General features: G+C 42.9%; 2 protein-coding genes across 24 annotated transcripts in view; one reads left to right on the top strand and one right to left on the bottom strand.

Annotated features, from left to right (window-relative positions):
• Positions 1-17,242, top strand: part of LOC130294604 (mucin-2-like) — a 264,132-nt gene that overhangs the window by 209,025 nt on the left and 37,865 nt on the right. For 7 of the 22 annotated variants that reach the window (XM_056544698.1, XM_056544696.1, XM_056544702.1 and 4 more), the window contains one exon: positions 4,537-4,597. The exons of 11 other annotated variants lie outside the window; for them this stretch is intronic. In XM_056544698.1, the coding sequence (XP_056400673.1) occupies positions 4,537-4,597 (61 nt within the window). Of the gene's footprint in view, positions 1-4,536; positions 4,630-5,664; positions 5,750-7,456; positions 7,678-8,320; positions 8,361-9,944; positions 10,018-17,242 lie in introns of those variants that run through there. 4 more of the 22 variants (XM_056544711.1, XM_056544712.1, XM_056544695.1 and 1 more) reach the window with 4 other exon arrangements.
• The window catches only part of LOC130294610 (uncharacterized), a 44,821-nt gene that overhangs the window by 1,703 nt on the left and 25,876 nt on the right, over positions 1-17,242 (bottom strand). For both annotated transcript variants that reach the window (XM_056544743.1, XM_056544744.1), the window contains 7 exons: positions 15,627-15,761; positions 14,531-14,683; positions 12,191-12,334; positions 10,616-10,747; positions 9,881-10,000; positions 5,343-5,495; positions 1,965-2,108 (listed from right to left, as the gene is read on the bottom strand). In XM_056544743.1, coding sequence (XP_056400718.1) covers positions 1,965-2,108; positions 5,343-5,495; positions 9,881-10,000; positions 10,616-10,747; positions 12,191-12,334; positions 14,531-14,683; positions 15,627-15,761 — 981 coding nt within the window. The remainder of the gene's footprint in view (positions 1-1,964; positions 2,109-5,342; positions 5,496-9,880; positions 10,001-10,615; positions 10,748-12,190; positions 12,335-14,530; positions 14,684-15,626; positions 15,762-17,242) is intronic.

Genomic DNA, 17,242 nt, shown 5'->3' with positions numbered 1-17,242 from the left:
GCTCAGCCCACTTCTAGCAAGATCCTGGTGTTATGTTTGTGTATGTTAACGCATTGATGCTCACAGCCATGGCTAATACATTACAATCACAATAACATAAACAGTATAAAGCATCATAAAATATTATACAATCATGCAAATCAATGGTAAGCATCACAGATACCAAAAGCACTAGTAAAATATGGCATTTCACAGACAACATCCTCGCACAGGCCCTATAGGGATCCCAGTGGGACACTGCACTTGACTCTTTAAGTGGTGCAGCCTCAGGCTTTGGCCCAGAAAATTCAAACAAAAATATCACAAAAAGTAAGGTATGACAACACAGGTTGTACAAATTTAATGTACACTAAATTGTGTTTTTTTTTTTATTTGATAATAGACATTAGATATTCTTTAAAGTGTACCTGTCGTCAACAAAAACTTTGTAAATAATGTACTGTAGAAAATACCATTATATGTATATTTGTAATATACATTGGTTCAAAATTGTGTATATATTTGGGTGAAAAAATGCTGTCCCTGCAGCTATTGTCTGCGTGTCTCTGTGAGGAGTCCAAAAACAGGAAGTGAGGGTAGACAAGCAGGGATCTGTGCAGACTCCTGGCCTGTCAATCATCCTGATGTATGAGCCAGAAGCATGTTATAGAGCCTCAGTGCGCACTGTCCTGCTCTTACTGCACAGATCCCTGCTTGTCCACCCTCACTTCCTGTATTTGGACTCCTCATAGAGACACACAGACAATAGCTGCAGGGACAAAAATATACACATTTTTTAACCAGTGTATATCACAAATATAAATATAATAGTATTATCTACATTATATAAAAAGTTTTTGTTTATGACAGGTACACTTTAACAGTAGTGTTGAGCGACATAGGCCATATTTTAATTCGCGATATTTTGTGAATATATGGACGAATATTCGTCATTTATTCGCTAAATTTGCATATTCATAATATTCATGTTTTATTTTCACATATGTGGAAATTCGCATATGCGAAAATTTGTATATGCGAAAATTACCATATGCAAAAATTTGTACATCAGTCTTAAAGGTGTACTCCACCCCTAGACATCTTATCCCCTATCCAAAGGATAGGGGATAAGATGTCAGATCTCCGGGGTCCCGCTGCTGGGGACCCCGGAGATCGCTGCTGCAGCACCGCGCTATCATTACTGCGCAGAGCGAGATCGCTCTGCACTTAATGACAGGCAATACAGGGGCCGGAGCATCGTTACGTCACTGCTCCGCCCCTTGTGTAGTCACGGCCCACCCCGTCAATACAAGTCTATGGGAGGGGGCGTGGCGGTCATCACGCCCCCTGCCATAGACTTGCAGTAAGGGGACGGGCAGCGATGTCATGAGGGGCGGAGCCATGACGTCACGCTGCTCCGGCCCCTGTATCGCCCGTCATTACGCACAGAGCGAACTCGCTCTGCGCAGTAATGATGGCGGGGTGCCGCAGCGGCTATCCCCGGGGTCCCCAGCAGCGGGACCGCGGCGATCTAACATCTTATCCCCTATCCTTTGGATAGGGGATAAGATGCCAGGGGCGGCGTACCCCTTTAACAGTAGTATTAGCGCCTTCTTTACACCACGTAAGCTGGAAGCAGAGAGGGATGATCACTGTGATGTGTACTGTGGGGAAAAAAACGAATATTCGTAATTGCGAATATATAGTGCTATATTTGCGAATTCGAAGAATATGCGATATTCGCGAATAAAATTTGTATTGCGAATATTCGCGAGCAACACTATTTAACAGTATTGTAAGACAATTTCTAATTTCTATTGGACATTCAGGCACAATGGAGGTAAACTTTCTAATTCCATTGTTTTCCTCAAGATTGAAGGTGCTAAAGGTATCATCTTCTATTCAATGAGTGGATGAATATCTGTCCTAAGGCTGAAGAACTATTATATGCCTGGACAATATGAAATTTACGAGAACTCTCTCACCTTTGGTCATCGTTGATGAATAGTGAATGCAGTGAGTTTGATCCCCATTACACTTGATAATATCTGTAGGGCGACAGCTTGTATTATTTGAAGGAAAGCAGCTTGGACATGTTCTGCCATTGTCCTTTGATCTTTTTAGGGACCCTGTAAAAATATTTCAGTGTTAATAGTCACATAAAGGTTAGGTAGCTGAGAAGTCATTAGTGTAAGACTTTAAAGGGGTACACTGGTGGAAATGTTTTTTTTTTTTAAATAAACGGGCGCTAGAAAGTTAAACAGATTTGTAAATTAAGGGCAGTATTCACATTAATAAATTGGTTGACTGAGACCGTGCTTCAATTAGGAACCAAATTTTATTAAAAGTACGGCTTATATTGCATACAATATAGTGCATAAAATATTTCCCACACAGGGCCCATGTGGGGAAAATAACAGTTGTAATAAGAATAAGTGTGGAGAGCATAAAACAAAAATTAATAGACAGTAAAATTGTGTTGTGACCGATAGTCCGGCAATTTGACAAATCTGATAGTCTGGAAAACCAGATGGAATAGTCCAGCAAATAAGAAGATGGAATAGTCCAGCAAATAAGAATAGTATTTCCAGATGGTGGATTAATGTAACATGAAATTAGTATTACCGGATAATTGGAGGTCCCGCTCTGGTGGGCTGCTTTGTGAGCGCTTACATGTGCCGGCACATCTGGTTCTGATGGCACTCGAACCCGGTGTATGACGTGCTCGTCTGCGGTAAATCGGAGGTGTCCGAAGTGGATGGTTCCTGCTGGGTTATCTTGTGGTGATAGCGTGTGACGTCAGCAGTGGACGGAAACAGATCATAGGATCAGCAGTTCTCCCATAGCAGGCGGACCTCGATAATGGTGAGAAATACCGGTGGCAGACGTTTTTTTTTATTAAAAACAATCTTTAGTGCTAATTGGTATAAAAGTCCATAGAGCGGTCACTCTACACAAAGGCTAAACTCGTTTCGGGGTGCTTAAGAGCAAAGTAAATGACCTCTTACTCAGTAACAAAGCTAAGATTTACCGCAGACGAGCACGTCATACACCAGGTCCGAGTGCCATCAGAACCAGATGTGCCGGCGCATGCAAGCGCTCACAAAGCAGCCCACCAGAGCGGGACCTCCAATTATCCGGTAATACTAATTTCATGTTACATTAATCCACCATCTGGAAATACTATTCTTATTTGCTGGACTATTCCATCTTCTTATTTGCTGGACTATTCCATCTGGTTTTCCGGACTATCAGATTTTCCAAATTGCCGGACTATCGGTCACAACACAATTTTATTGTCTATTAATTTTTGTTTTATGCTCTCCACACTTATTCTTATTACAACTGTTATTTTCCCCACAAGGGCCCTGTGTGGGAAATATTTTATGCAATATAAGCCATACTTTTAATAAAATTTGGTTCATAATTGAAGCACGGTCTCAGTCAACCAATTTATTAATGTGAATACTGCCCTTGAGGTGTAGGCAATTTTTGTATCAAATATTTTATTTCGCTCTCACACCTAGGGTATAGGTGTTTTCTAGCCTACTTCACCTCGGTCAGTATATAATTGTGAGCTGCACCACCCACTTTGTTCTGTTTAGATTTGTAAATTACTTCTATTAAAAATCTTAATCCTTCCAGTACTTATCCGCTGCTGGAAGCTCCAGAGCAAATTGAGTTGTTCTTTTCTGTCTGACCACAGTGCTCTCTGCTGAAACCTCTGTCCGTATAAGGAACTGTCCAGAGTACAAGCAAACCCCCATCAAACCTCTCCCGCTCTGGACAGTTCCTGGTATGGACAGAGGTGTCAGCAGAGAGCACTGTGGTAAGACAGAAAAAACTCCAGAAAGAATACAACTTCCTCTATAGCATACAGCAGCTGATAAGTACTGGAATGATTAAAGGGGTACTCCGGGGAAAACCTTTTTTCTTTTAAATCAACTGGTGGCAGAAAGTTAAACATATTTGTAAATTACTTTTAAAAAATCTTAATCCTTCCAGTACTTATTAGCTGCTGAATACTACAGAGGAGATTCCTTTCTTTTTGGAACACTGATGACATCACGAGCACAGTGCATAGCAGATGTATGCTAAGGGCAGCATGGTGGCTCAGTGGTTAGCACTGCTGCCTTGCAGTGCTGGGGACTTGGGTTCAAAACCCACTAAGGACAACAATAAATAAAGCGTTATTACTATTATAATAACATCGTGATGTCAACAGAGAGCATTCCAAAAAGAAAAGAATTTCCTCTGTAGTATTCAGCAGCTAATACGTACAGGAAGGATTAAGATTTTTTAATAGAAGCAATTTACAAATCTGTTTAACTTTCTGGCACCAGTTGATATGCCATTTTTTTTTCACACCCGAATACCCCTTTAACTGCTTAACAACCCGCGCCATATATATACACTGCAGACATGCAGGAGGTCTATGAAGCAAGTGCAAGACCTGCAATCGCTTCATAGACATCAGCTGCTGGCTGCTATCAGCAACCAGGACTGCTAATGGTAGATATCAGCAATCATTCTAATGTCTATCTTTTAACCCTTTAGATGCTGGGCTCAACGGCAAATACTGCAGCAACCAGTGGGTTCAGAGTGCTCAATTGCAAAGGTACAATGAGTTATTGTGGTTGCTATTTACTGGTATGTATAGGTTCCTCGGGGGGGGGGGGGGGGGGGGTTGTTGATCACATACCTCTTCATGGTTTGTCGAACCAGAGTTATGGGGTGTTGTAGTTCATCTGACAGATTCCCGAATCCATCAAATGTGTGTGCATCTAATTATGCTGTGGAATCAGTCAGATGAACCATAATACCCAATATGGGGGGGGAGGGGAATTCCATTCTATAAGCTACTAATAATAAAACATGGCTCTGTCCGAAAGACAACTTAATTTCCACCACACAGGTGACCCAGTCTATTAAAACCTACTCTTATAACCTAAGTGACTTAAGATAAATGTCACTGTTATGGTTAGATGGGGTGTGCTTTCATATAAAGAAGACATAATAATACCAAATATATCATAGCCTAGGGTAGTCTGATTTTGATAATATTAAGTGACACTTTTTAAAATAATAGTAAATGGTGACAAATTAGCAGTTTTTTGCCTGGTGCTAAAGAGCAAAGGAGGAGCAACTAACAAAATTTTAATCTCCATCAGACTCAAACCTCCTCTCTTTGGGAAGACCACCCCCGATTTAGGACAGATTATGCATTGACCACTTTGTCATTCCATTATCTCTTTTTTATATATTGCGTAGACCACCCTTATATTTGCAAATTGGGTTTGTCAACGTAAGAGCTCCCACTGTATGCCCATATTATTGTAGAAGTAGAAAAGGCGCCATCTTACACAAGGGCTCTGCTGTTATGCACAAGTCCGTATCACAGCAAGATGTTTTGATGGTCAAAATCTTTTCTCTATTGGATATGATGCCATTAAATTGACAGTCATCATATTTCCCGCACTGTTTCCTTATTTGCATTGTAAGTCTTCGGGTGTTTTCTGTTGGAAAAAAATAAAAAAAAATTTGAAGACTTGTGATACAGTGTAGTTTTACTGTTACTCACCTTCTTTCTCCGTCCTGACTGTCCATCTCTATGGCACAATAATATTTTCATACTAATCTGCATCACCCAATGCCCACTTTACCAATCCTTATGTCTCTCATTAGTGTTCATGCCACCATAGACACTGGCACAACTATGGACATCAATGGGAAGAAGCCCACCCCACTCAAGGAGATAACACTTGTAGATGTGAGTCTAGTGATCTACTATGTCACCCAATTGACTGGTTCTGACATCTCTTCTGCCTTCCTTTCTTTCTCTCTCTTTTTTTTTTCATATTCAAAGCTTTATAGCAAAAAAACAATTATAATAATAATGGGTACAGAAGTAAAGCACAGAGGGGGACTCAACATTGGATGCATGTCCCTGTACTTCATTTTAACACTTAGTTAGTTTTATGTGTTGACCGTCAGATATGTTCTCTAAAATTTGTCATTGTCTGGTTCTAATTTCTATTATTTCTATTACAGTTGTTCATATTTCACAACCCCATTTCCTTTTAAAGGGGTACTTCGCCCCTAAACATCTTATTCCCTATCCAAAGGATAGGGGACTAGATATTTAATCGGGGGGGGTCCCGCCGTGATCTCTCTGCAGCACCCGGCGTTCGTTTAAAGTGTCGAGTTCAGCGCCGGAGGCTCGTGGCGTCACGGCCGTGCCCTGCTCGTGACGTCATGGTCACTACCCCTCAATGCAAGTATATAGATTTGCATTGAGGGTGCATGGCAGTGACGTCATGAGTGGGGCGTGACATCACAAGCCTCTGCCCCACATCGCCAGTCATCCAGCACGGAGAAAAGTTCGCTCCATGCACCGGATGTCTGGGGTGCCGCAGCCGGGAATGAGGTCCCCAGTGGGGGGGACCCCCGCAATCAGACATCTTATCTCCTTTCCATTGGATAGGGGATAAGATGTCTAGGGGCGCGGTACCCCTTTAAGCATTCTTGAAATTAAGGGTAACCCCCAGATTACCCCTACACTGAGATAACCAACAAGCATTTGTGTTCTGCAAAGAAAAACATCAGGGCAAGCATTGCAGGGTGCCAATTACAATCCAAGAAATGTCCATTCAACATAGACAAATCAGGTCCTCTAGATCAAGAGAGCAACTATTTAAGGACCCATAGAAGCTGAGGACCTTAACCACCAAAGAAGCCCCACCAGAGCCTGTAGACGCTCATTGATCACAACCTATAATCTCTACATGTTTTGCTATACACAAAAGCAAATTGGACATAATGTCACTAGTGTTGAGCGGCATAGGCCATATTCGAATTCGCGAATATTCGCGAATATATGGACGAATATTCGTCATATATTCGCTAAATTCGCATATTCGTAATATTCTCGTTTTATTTTCGCATATGTGAAAATTCGCGTATGCGAAAATTAGCATATACAAAATTAGTATAGGCGAAAATTCGCAAATGCGAAAATTAGCACACCAGTATCACACAGTAGTATTAGAGCCTTCTTTACACCACACAAGCTGGAAGCAGAGAGGGATGGTCACTGTGATGTGTACTGTGAAAAACAAAACAAAAAAAAAACGAATATTCGTATTACGAATATATAGCGCTATATTCGTGAATATTCGCGAATTCGCGAATATGCGATATTCGCGAATAAAATTCCAATTGCGAATATTCGCGAGCAACACTAAATGTCACCAAACTCCAAAAATGGTCTGGACAAAATTATTGGCACCCTTAACTTAATATTTGGTTGCACACCCTTTGGAAAAAATTACTGAAATCAGTCGCTTCCTATAACCATCAATAAGCTTCTTACACCTCTCAGCCGGAATGTGGGACCACTCTTCCTTTGCAAATTGTTTCAAGTCTCTCTTATTGGAAGGCACCTTTTCCCAACAGTAATTATAAGATCTCTCCACAGGTGATCAATGGGATTTAGATCTGGACTCATTGCGCTTTGTTGTCATCCATTTCTGGGGGCTTTTTGACGTATGTTTGGGGATATTGTCCTGCTAGAAGACCCAAGATCTCGGACACAAACCCTCAAATTTCATGATGCCTTGTACACATTCAAGGCCCCCAGTGCCAGAGGCAGCAAAACAACCCCGGAACATCATCGACCTCCACCATATTTCACTGTAGGTACTGTGTTCTTTTCTTTGTAGGCCTCATTCCGTTTTCGGTAAACAGTAGAATGATTTGCTTTACCAAAAAACTCTATCTTGGTCTCATCTGTCCACAAGACGTTTTTCAAGAAGGATTTTGGTTTACTCAAGTCCATTTTGGCAAAATGTAGTCTTGCTTTTTTATGTCTCTGTGTCAGCAGTGGGGTCCTCCTGGGTCTCCTCCATAGTGGGGTCCTCCTGGGTCTCCTCCATAGCGTTTCATTTCATTAAAATGTCGACAGATAGTTCTCGCCGACACTGATGCTCCCTGAGCCTGCAGGACAGCTTGAATATCTTTGGAACTTGTTTGGGGCTGCTTATCCACCATCCAGACTATCCTGCGTTGACACATTTTTCTCTTCCATCCCGCCCAGGGAGATTAGCTAAAGTTCCATGGGTTGCAAACTTCTTCATAATGTTGCGCACTGTGGACAAAGGCAAATCTAGATCTCTGAAGATGGACTTGTAACCATGAGATTGTTGATATTTTTCCACAATTTTGGTTCTCAAGTCCTAAGACAGTTCTCTTCTAGTCTTTATGTTGTCCGTGCTAAGTGTGGCACACACAGACACACAATGCAAATACTAAGTGAACTTCTCTCCTTTTTATCTGCTTTCAGGTGTGATTTTTATATTGCCCAGACCCGTTACTTGCCCCAGGTGAGTTTAAAGGAGCATCACATGCTTGAAACAATCTTATTGATCCACAATTTTGAAAGGGTGCCAATAATTTTGTCCAGACCATTTTTTGGAGTTTGGTGACATTATGTCCAATTTGCTTTTTTCCCTCCCTTTTTTGGTTTAGTTCCAATACACACAAAGGGAATAAACATGTGTATAGTAAAACGTGTGTTACTGCAAAACTTTTATGTGAGAAATACTTAATTTCCTTGAAAAATTTCAGGGGTGGCAACATTTACGGCCATGACTGTGTATATATATATATATATATATATATATATATATATATATATATATAAAATGGTGTATATATGTTTGTAATATACATTGGTTAAAAAATGTGTATATTTTTGTCCCTGCAGCTATTGCCTGTGTGTCTCTATGAGGAGTCCAAATACAAGAAGTGAGGGTGGACAAGCAGGGATCTGTGTACTAAGAAAAAGCAGGACTGTGTGCACTGAGACTCTATAACATGCTTCTGGCTCATACATCAGGATGATTGACAGGCCAGGAGGCTGCACAGATCCCTGCTTGTCCCACCCTCACTTCCTGTATTTGGACTCATCATGGAGACACACAGGCAATAGCTGCAGGGACAGCATTTTTTCACCCAAAAATATACACAATTTTTAACCAATGTATATTACAAATATACATATAATGGTATTATCTACATTATATAAAAAGTTTTTTTGATGACAGGTACAGTTTAACTAACAAACTTTTAGCAGTCTTGCTACAGCAATCTCTATAGTAGGAAAAGCTGTCTCTGGAACACCTATAGATCACTCGTGGCACCAAGGGCTGCACCTTGTTACCATAGGCTGTTAACATAGTGTTTTATCAATACCAGTCTCTTAGTCTCTAAAGTTTGGTTATAGGCTAGTCCTAGGCCAACTCGCTTCTAAATCACAGTTCATCTCTACAGGCAATCTGCTCCCACCGATTACTGTACACAACCTAACACACGTTCTATGCAGTCATTGAGTTCACCCATCTTGGCTTCTACTAACCCTATTCAGATGAAGGACCATAATGGCCATATTGGCTCCTACGGCACCATTGGCTCCTAGACTGCCTTCTTGTCATTTCTGATTTCATGTCTAAGACAGATGGGATGCTGACTTGGTCACTGAATGGCAGGTGGAGTTTCTATGTCCTACAAAGATATCAAGAGGCTGTTGTCATCCTGGACTTCCAACACTTGGTAATTTCTCCAATACTTTCCTTGAGAACCACCCTCTGATGTCTTCCTATGTTCCATCTCTATATTTACTACCAACATGGCCTCTCTATACAATGTTTTGACTCGTTCTTAGGTCCGCGTGGGTCGGCAAAGGGAGGTCACAGGTCCATCATTACTCAAAATGTTGTACTCAAGTGTCTATGCACCATAGAATACAACACTGCATAGGAGTTTCCAGTCTAGGACTAACTCATATAATTTATATATAATAATGTCTTAGCAACCATAAATGTTATACGTGATAGAGACGCACCGTCAGTGATCCTTCTTCTTTCAGAAACACAAACCTCTTCATCTGGGTCACACAAAGCCCGATGTTTTGAACAACTGGCAGAATTAATCTCATGGCAAAAATGGCACCACAAAAAGTTACCTGTAGTGCAAAACAAGGTGGAGGAAATATTGTCTTGGTTAGATCTATATGTCAGATCCATAGTATTAATAAAACAGCATATATCAAATCATTGAGAGCTGAGTGTGTTGAGAGGGAGTTAAAGGGGTATTCCGAACCTAGACATCTTATCCCCTATCCAAAGGATAGGGGATAAAATGTCTGATCACTGGGGACCCCTGCCATATCCCTGCTGCCCCCGGAGTTCGTTTAGAGCGTCGGGTGCAGTGCCGGAGGCTCGTGATGTCATGGTCATACCCCGCTCGTGACGTCACGGCCCCGGCCCCTCAATGCAAGTCTATGGGAGGGGGCGTGACGGACGTCACGCCCCCTCCCATAGACTTGCATTGAGGGGGCATGGCTGTGACATCACGAGCCTCCGCCCCGCATCGCCAGTCATCCGGCACCGAGCGAAGTTCATTCCGTGCACCGGATGTCTTGGATGCCGCAGCCAAGATCACGGGGGTCCCTAGCGGCAGAACCCCTGCGATCAGACATCTTATCCCCTATCCTTTGGATAGAGGATAAAATGTCTAGGGGTGGAGTACCCCTTTAACCCTTTAAATTAAAATAATATGTTAAGCAACTTCTTCTTACCCGGCTTTAATCCCTGAATTGGTGTTACCTCAGAGATTGTAATTTTTGAGAAAACACTAAATAAATCAACAATTCTTCCTTTGTCTTTAAAGATGTTTTTGGAGCCGCAACCATATGAGTGCAGGTTATGTGCTGGGGGGAAAAAAAGAAAAAATTATGAATGATTTTTATCATTGTTTAATTTTAATGTGAAAAATAAAATCAAGCCCAATTTGTTAACGGCTCATACTGTGAACCAGTGTAGCTGAATATGGTCCATGGGCACCCATTTATATGGTCCATGGTGAGCCACTGTTGTTCATGGTCAATAGTGACCTACTTTTGCTATGTATTGTCATGGTGAACATGTGTAGCTGTGTATAATCTATGTTGACCTACTGTTGCTGTGTTTTGTCTATGGTGAACTCATGTATATGGTCCATATTGGACCCATGTAGCTCTATATGGTCCATGGTGACCCAGTGTTGCTGTATACGATCTATGGTAAACTAGTGTTGCTTTATATAGTCCAAGGTGACCCAGTGCTAGCAGCTTAGTAGTGCTTTGTGTAGTTCTTTTTGACCCAGGATGCTGAAAATGGTCCCTGGGAACCAATAGTGTTGTGAACAGTCTATGGTCTATATACCCCAAATACCTATATATCTTGCATTGCTGGTTCAGTCCCAGTGACTTACTTATATCCCATTCAGGCTCATCCAATGGTAACATGTAACGTCCATCTTTGTCTAAATCATAGTTTACTTTGACTTAGGGTGCATTCACACCACGTTTTGCACATACAGGTGCCGGATCCGGCGGGGGGAGGGGCAAACCGGGCGCTCCCGTACCCCAGCTGAATCAGCCCGTGACTCTATTTACTTTAGTGAGCCGACCGGAGTCAAACGGTGACTCTGCTCTGCTAAGTTTTGACCCGTATGCGGTTTTGTGACCGGACCTAAAACCGTAGTATACTACGGTTTTAGGTCCGGTCCAAAACCGTATACGGGTCAAAACTGAGCAGACCGGAGTCATCGTTTGACTCCGGTCGGCTCATTAAAGTAAATAGAGTCACGGGCTGATTCGGCTGGGGTACGGGAGCGCCCAGTTTGCCCCTCCCCCTGCCGGATCCGGCACCCGTATGTACAAAACGTGGTGTGAATGCAGCCTTACAGTGGCATTGTGTTATGTAGGCTATGTAGACCCAGTGGCTTTTGCCCCTCGTAGGGGAATTAGTAGTGTGTTTTTCTAAGAATAGAAAAATGTATAATAATCAGGGAGAACTGCAAACTACGGGGATTATCAAAACCTGCGCAAAAGAAAAGTGGTGTAGTTGCCCATAGAAACCAATCAGATCACTTGTTTAATTTTTAACAGGCCATTTAATAAATAAAGAAGTAATCTCATTGGTTGTTAAGGGCAACCACTCCACTTTTCCTCAGCACAGCTTTCGATAAGTCTCCCCCTATATGTTCGCTTTAGACCACACTTTTCGGATTTTGATCAAGTTCTCCAAAGATCTCCGGTTCTCCCCAATAGACTTCAGTGCTCAGGTTTATTGAAGTCAACAATGTCTAAAAAATTAAGTCTATAAATCACCTTTGAGCAATGTTTCATTATAATAAATGCAGTGGGTTTCATCTCCTGTACACTCCATTGATCTCTTCGGGACGCATAGGTTCTCTTTGTTGGAATAGCAGGCTGGACAGAGCACGCCATTCTTTATGTCATTTTTCACCGGTACTGCAAAATTTTCCATTCAAATGCAATGAAATTATACATATTTGTGATATGTTATAGAAATGTTTAAATATACATGTTACCTGAACTGATTTATGCACAGTGTGGACTCTCCGGAGAAGGCAGACAGGCACAGAATGGATTTACACAGTCCACCAGGCTCTCTCCTGCACATAGCACTAGCTAAGACCCGCCCACTTCATGTGTTCTAGTCTCTCTGTTACTAGGGACAGACTGATCCTGAAACAGGCAGTGGACCTCAGATTGCAGCAAAGTGAAACACCTAGTGGCCAAGACTATATAGATATTATTCTGGAGTAAGGAGTCAATTTTGATAGATGAAGTGATTTACAAATACCTTAGAAACCCCATAGGCTATCACATGGAGGAAAGCTGTTTGAAATGACATGGACCATTTAAATGACTGCGGCTTTATGGGACTTAGTCACCATTCTCACTGCACACTAAATGTAATAGGACATCAGTCATTGATTTTTTTCCAACATTTGTATCACTGTAAATAAGTATTTCTATCATGATTTCATCCCAAAGATCAGAAGTTATCAATATCTATCATATGGTATAAATAAAGAAAAAAAAATGACAACACTGCACTATAGAAGTGACTGTGACGTGTTGCAGTGTGGGAAGGGAGTGGTCAGTAGTGAAACTGTACAAAAAAGCAACCCAAAAGGGTAGCTACTTTTACCTGTACTGCCACCCTTTATGAACCAGTGAAAGTCGGACCAAGTAAAAATACCTCCGTAAGACATGACAGGGAGGTTGCAGACACTCCAGTTCTTATCAGACATAGACTGGACATAAGCAGTGATCTGCGCTCTGCTCACAAACCTGCTGGCTCTACAAGCCAATAAAATTAATAGGTATGTGGTGTCCCAGCACCAAAGGCTGTCCTGTGGGCTATGGATCTCCTCGGGCATGCCTGCTGCTCCTGTGTTGGGCCTACGGTTATATTGTTTACTATGGTTATGCACTTTATTATATTTACTGTATTCCCTGTATTATTGTATTGTATACGCACTGTACCTTTAAAGGAGTAGCCCAGTAGTGAACAAGTGGTGAACAACTTATCCCCTATCCTAAGGATAGGGGATAAGTTGCAGATCGTGGGGGGTCTGACCGCTGGGGCCCCCCGCGATCTCCTGTACGGGGCCCCGGCAGCCCGCGAGAAGGGGGCGTGTCGACCCCCGCACGAAGCGGCGGCCGACACGCCCCCTCAATACAACTCTATGGCAGAGCCGGAGCGCTGCCTTCGGCAATCTCCGGCTCTGCCATAGCGATGTATTGAGGGGGCGTGTCGGCCACCGCTTCGTGCGGGGGTCGACACCCGCTATCTGGCCGGAGAGCCTGGCCCCCGTACAGAGAGATTGCAGGGGGCCCCAGCGATCGGACCCCCTGCAATCTCAAACTTATCCCCTATCCTTAGGATAGGGGATACGTTTTTCACCACTGGACTACCCCTTTAAGAAGGAGATGCAGATTGACCAGGTGACCCCTGCTGCCCAGTGGAAACCTCCAAATCGCCCTGTATATAGTGTGGGGGGCGGGGGAGTAATTGTAGTAGAGCTGGCTAAGCACCTGAGCAGAGCTCCATGTGAGCTGCCGTATGGTAAAGAGTTGGAAGTGGGAGATGAATCCAGAGGGAAGCCTGAAGAAACACTCTTAATCAAGTCAGCCCCTCCATTCTGCAAGTGTTCCCCGTCCAGTGTCATACCCTAGTGGTGTCAGGGAAATTGGACCTTAGCAGAACCCTAGTCAGCGTGAGATAGCTCCTAAGTCTTAAGTCTATTAAATCCAAGTGGGTGAAAAACACCATAAGTCCCAGCAATGCAATAGGGCTCCCAAGGGTTACACTGCATCCTTTCTCCTCTGCTCTGTACTGCGTGTGTTGTACCATCTACACCTGCCTCAGTGAAAGACAGTTATCTGTAACCTGGCATCAGTGTGTTCATTGCCCCCGTGTCTAGCCCAGGAGAAGCTGTCTTGACCTCAGACCATGTATAGGCTAACGGTGCCCTGGCATCACAAATTGACAAGTGTATCTTGCACCCCCATGTCACCACAGGTCCTTCGTCTTTTTAAGCTTGGATACATCGGTAGGTCATTTTGACAGTTTCCCAACATATCCATGCCCCGGGAGGCACACATTTTGGTGTGAAGGTGGCCTTAGATACCTACATACAGGAAGATTAGGCAGGCAGGAGTCTGTGGTGCAGCAGGAAGTTCTGAATCTTACACGATAGGTGGGAGTAGTCAGGCTTTCCTTCAAGTCACATTCCGTTGATTTTCCGCATGCTCGAATGCACTGAAATCCATTCTGTCTATTTTCACCTGAAAGGAATCAAATATAAGAAAGGGGGAGCCTTACAGAAGTCCTTGAGACATCCTCTTCTGACAAGATGATGTACATTTGTTGAATAGCTTTATAACTATATCTATTTCTCCGAAAATTAGGTGACAACCCATATGGCAACTAATCCATCTTCTACAGGGTTAAAAGGGGTTATTCAGGATAAGAAAAACAGAGCTAATTTCTTCCCAAAACATTATCCTCAGGTCGTGTGTGATATTTCTACTTCAAAGAACTGAGCTGCAATACTACAAATGTCCTGAGGACAGGAGTGGTGCTGTTGCTGTAAGAAATCAGCTCTGTTTTCTAATCATGGATAACTCCTTTAATATCTAGGCTTTTTTTAAATCTAAGGTAGGATTAACCCCTTGCCGACCCCAACAATTTTACCGCATTTTAATATTTAAAATGCGGTCACGCCCCCTCCCATAGGCTTGCATTGAGGGGGCGGAGCGTGACATCACAAGGGCGGAGCCTTGACGTCACAACGCTCCGGCCCCGTGATCGACAGTAATCAGACCCGGAGCGAACACGCTCTGGGGACTGATTCTAACGGGGTGCGGCATGCTAGATCATGGGGGTCCCCAGCAGCGGGACCCCCGCGATCAGGCATCTCATCCCCTATCCTTTGTATAGGGGATAAGATGTCTAAGCGCCGGAGTACCCCTTTAAGGTAAAACTGACATGCTTACTTTATTTTATGGGTCAATATGAATCCAATTATACCAAAATTTCCAGTTCAGGGTGTATTCACACACACACCTAGTCCGCAATTGCAGATCTGCAGTTGTAAAATCTGCAGTTGTGGATCTGCTGAGGAAATTCACCAGGGATGGGCCCTTAGAGAATAATTTAGGAAATCTTTCTCAGCCTATCTGTCTCTGATCTTCAAGGTGTCCCAATAAGGATCTACAGGGTACTTACTTCTTTGTTCCAAGACGTATATTATGGTTAAGCAAACATCAAACTCTGATGAGCAGTTTCTAGCGTTACCAGCATTTTCATCGAAGTGTTCTTGGTAAATTGGCTCACGATAAAAAACGCACTTCAAGGAATATGCTAGAAAAAAGTAAACAGAGAGAAAGATGTGTGTTCTTATGAGAGGAGTCAGAGGGGAGGAGAGAACAGGGGCTATGCATTTCTATGAAGTGTCATAGCTTTCAGTTGTAACCAGGCTAATTCCCACATGCAGTTATAAACAAATGGGCAGTCAACACCCAATGGATGTTTACCGTGAGCTCGGTGATTGGTTGAGGGCGCTGTCACTCCTGCTCATCTCAGAAGGTGTTGGCTGGAGCACCCAGGGGCATGGTGAGTATATATGGGGGAAGTATAGAATCCTACAACTATGTATGGGGCAGCATAGGGGCCTACGACTATACAGGGTGCGCCATTTATATGGATACTCCTTAATAAAATGGGAATGGTTGGTGATATTAACTTCCTGTTTGTGGCACATTAGTATATGTGAGGGGGGAAACTTTTCAAGATGGGTGGTGACCATGGCGGCCATTTTGAAGTTGGCAATTTTGAATCCAACTTTTGTTTTTTCAATAGGGAGAGGGTCATGTGACACATCAAACTTATTGGGAATTTCACAAGAAAAACAATGATGTGTTTGGTTTTAACGTAACTTTATTCTTTCATGAGTTATTTACAAGTTTCTGACCACTTATAAAATGTGTTCAATGTGCTGCCCATTGTGTTGGATTGTCAATGCAACCCTCTTCTCTATACACTGCTATATACTACTATATACACTGCAGGAGAAATGCTAGCACAGGCTTCCAGTATCTGTATACACTGCTATATACTACTATATACACCGCAGGAGAAATGCTAGCACAGGCTTCCAGTATCCGTATACTCTGCTATATACTACTATATCACCGCAGGAGAAATGCTAGCACAGGCTTCCAGTATCTGTATACACTGCTATATACTACTATATACACCGCAGGAGAAATGCTAGCACAGGCTTCCAGTATCCGTATACACTTCTATATATTACTATATACACCGCAGAAGAAATACTAGCACAGGCTTCCAGTATCTGTATACACTGCTATATACTACTATATACACCGCAGGAGAAATGCTAGCACAGGCTTCCAGTATCCGTATACACTGCTATATACTACTATATACACCGCAGGAGAAATGCTAGCACAGGCTTCCAGTATCCATAGTTTCAGGTGCTGCACATCTTGTATCTTCACAGCATAGACAATTGCCTTCAGATGACCCCAAAGATAAAAGTCTAAGGGGGTCAGATCGGGTGACCTTGGGGGACATTCAACTGGCTCACAACGACCAATCCGCTTTCCAGGACACTGTTCATCTAGGAATGCTCGGACCTGGCACTTTCCCTGAGTTTTTCCAGCAAGATGGTGACCATCAAATTATGGGTGTCAGGTCCGAGCATTCCTAGATGAACAGTTTCCTGGAAAGTGGATTGGTCGTCGTGGGCCAGTTGAATGGCCCCCAAGGTCACCCGATCTGACCCCCTTAGACTTTTATCTTTGGGGTCATCTGAAGGC

Source organism: Hyla sarda, chromosome 10 (genome assembly GCF_029499605.1).
Source record: "Hyla sarda isolate aHylSar1 chromosome 10, aHylSar1.hap1, whole genome shotgun sequence".
Classification (NCBI taxonomy): domain Eukaryota; kingdom Metazoa; phylum Chordata; class Amphibia; order Anura; family Hylidae; genus Hyla; species Hyla sarda.
The sequence above is the reverse complement of the archived record's forward strand: the minus strand, read 5'-3'. Positions and strand labels throughout refer to the sequence as shown.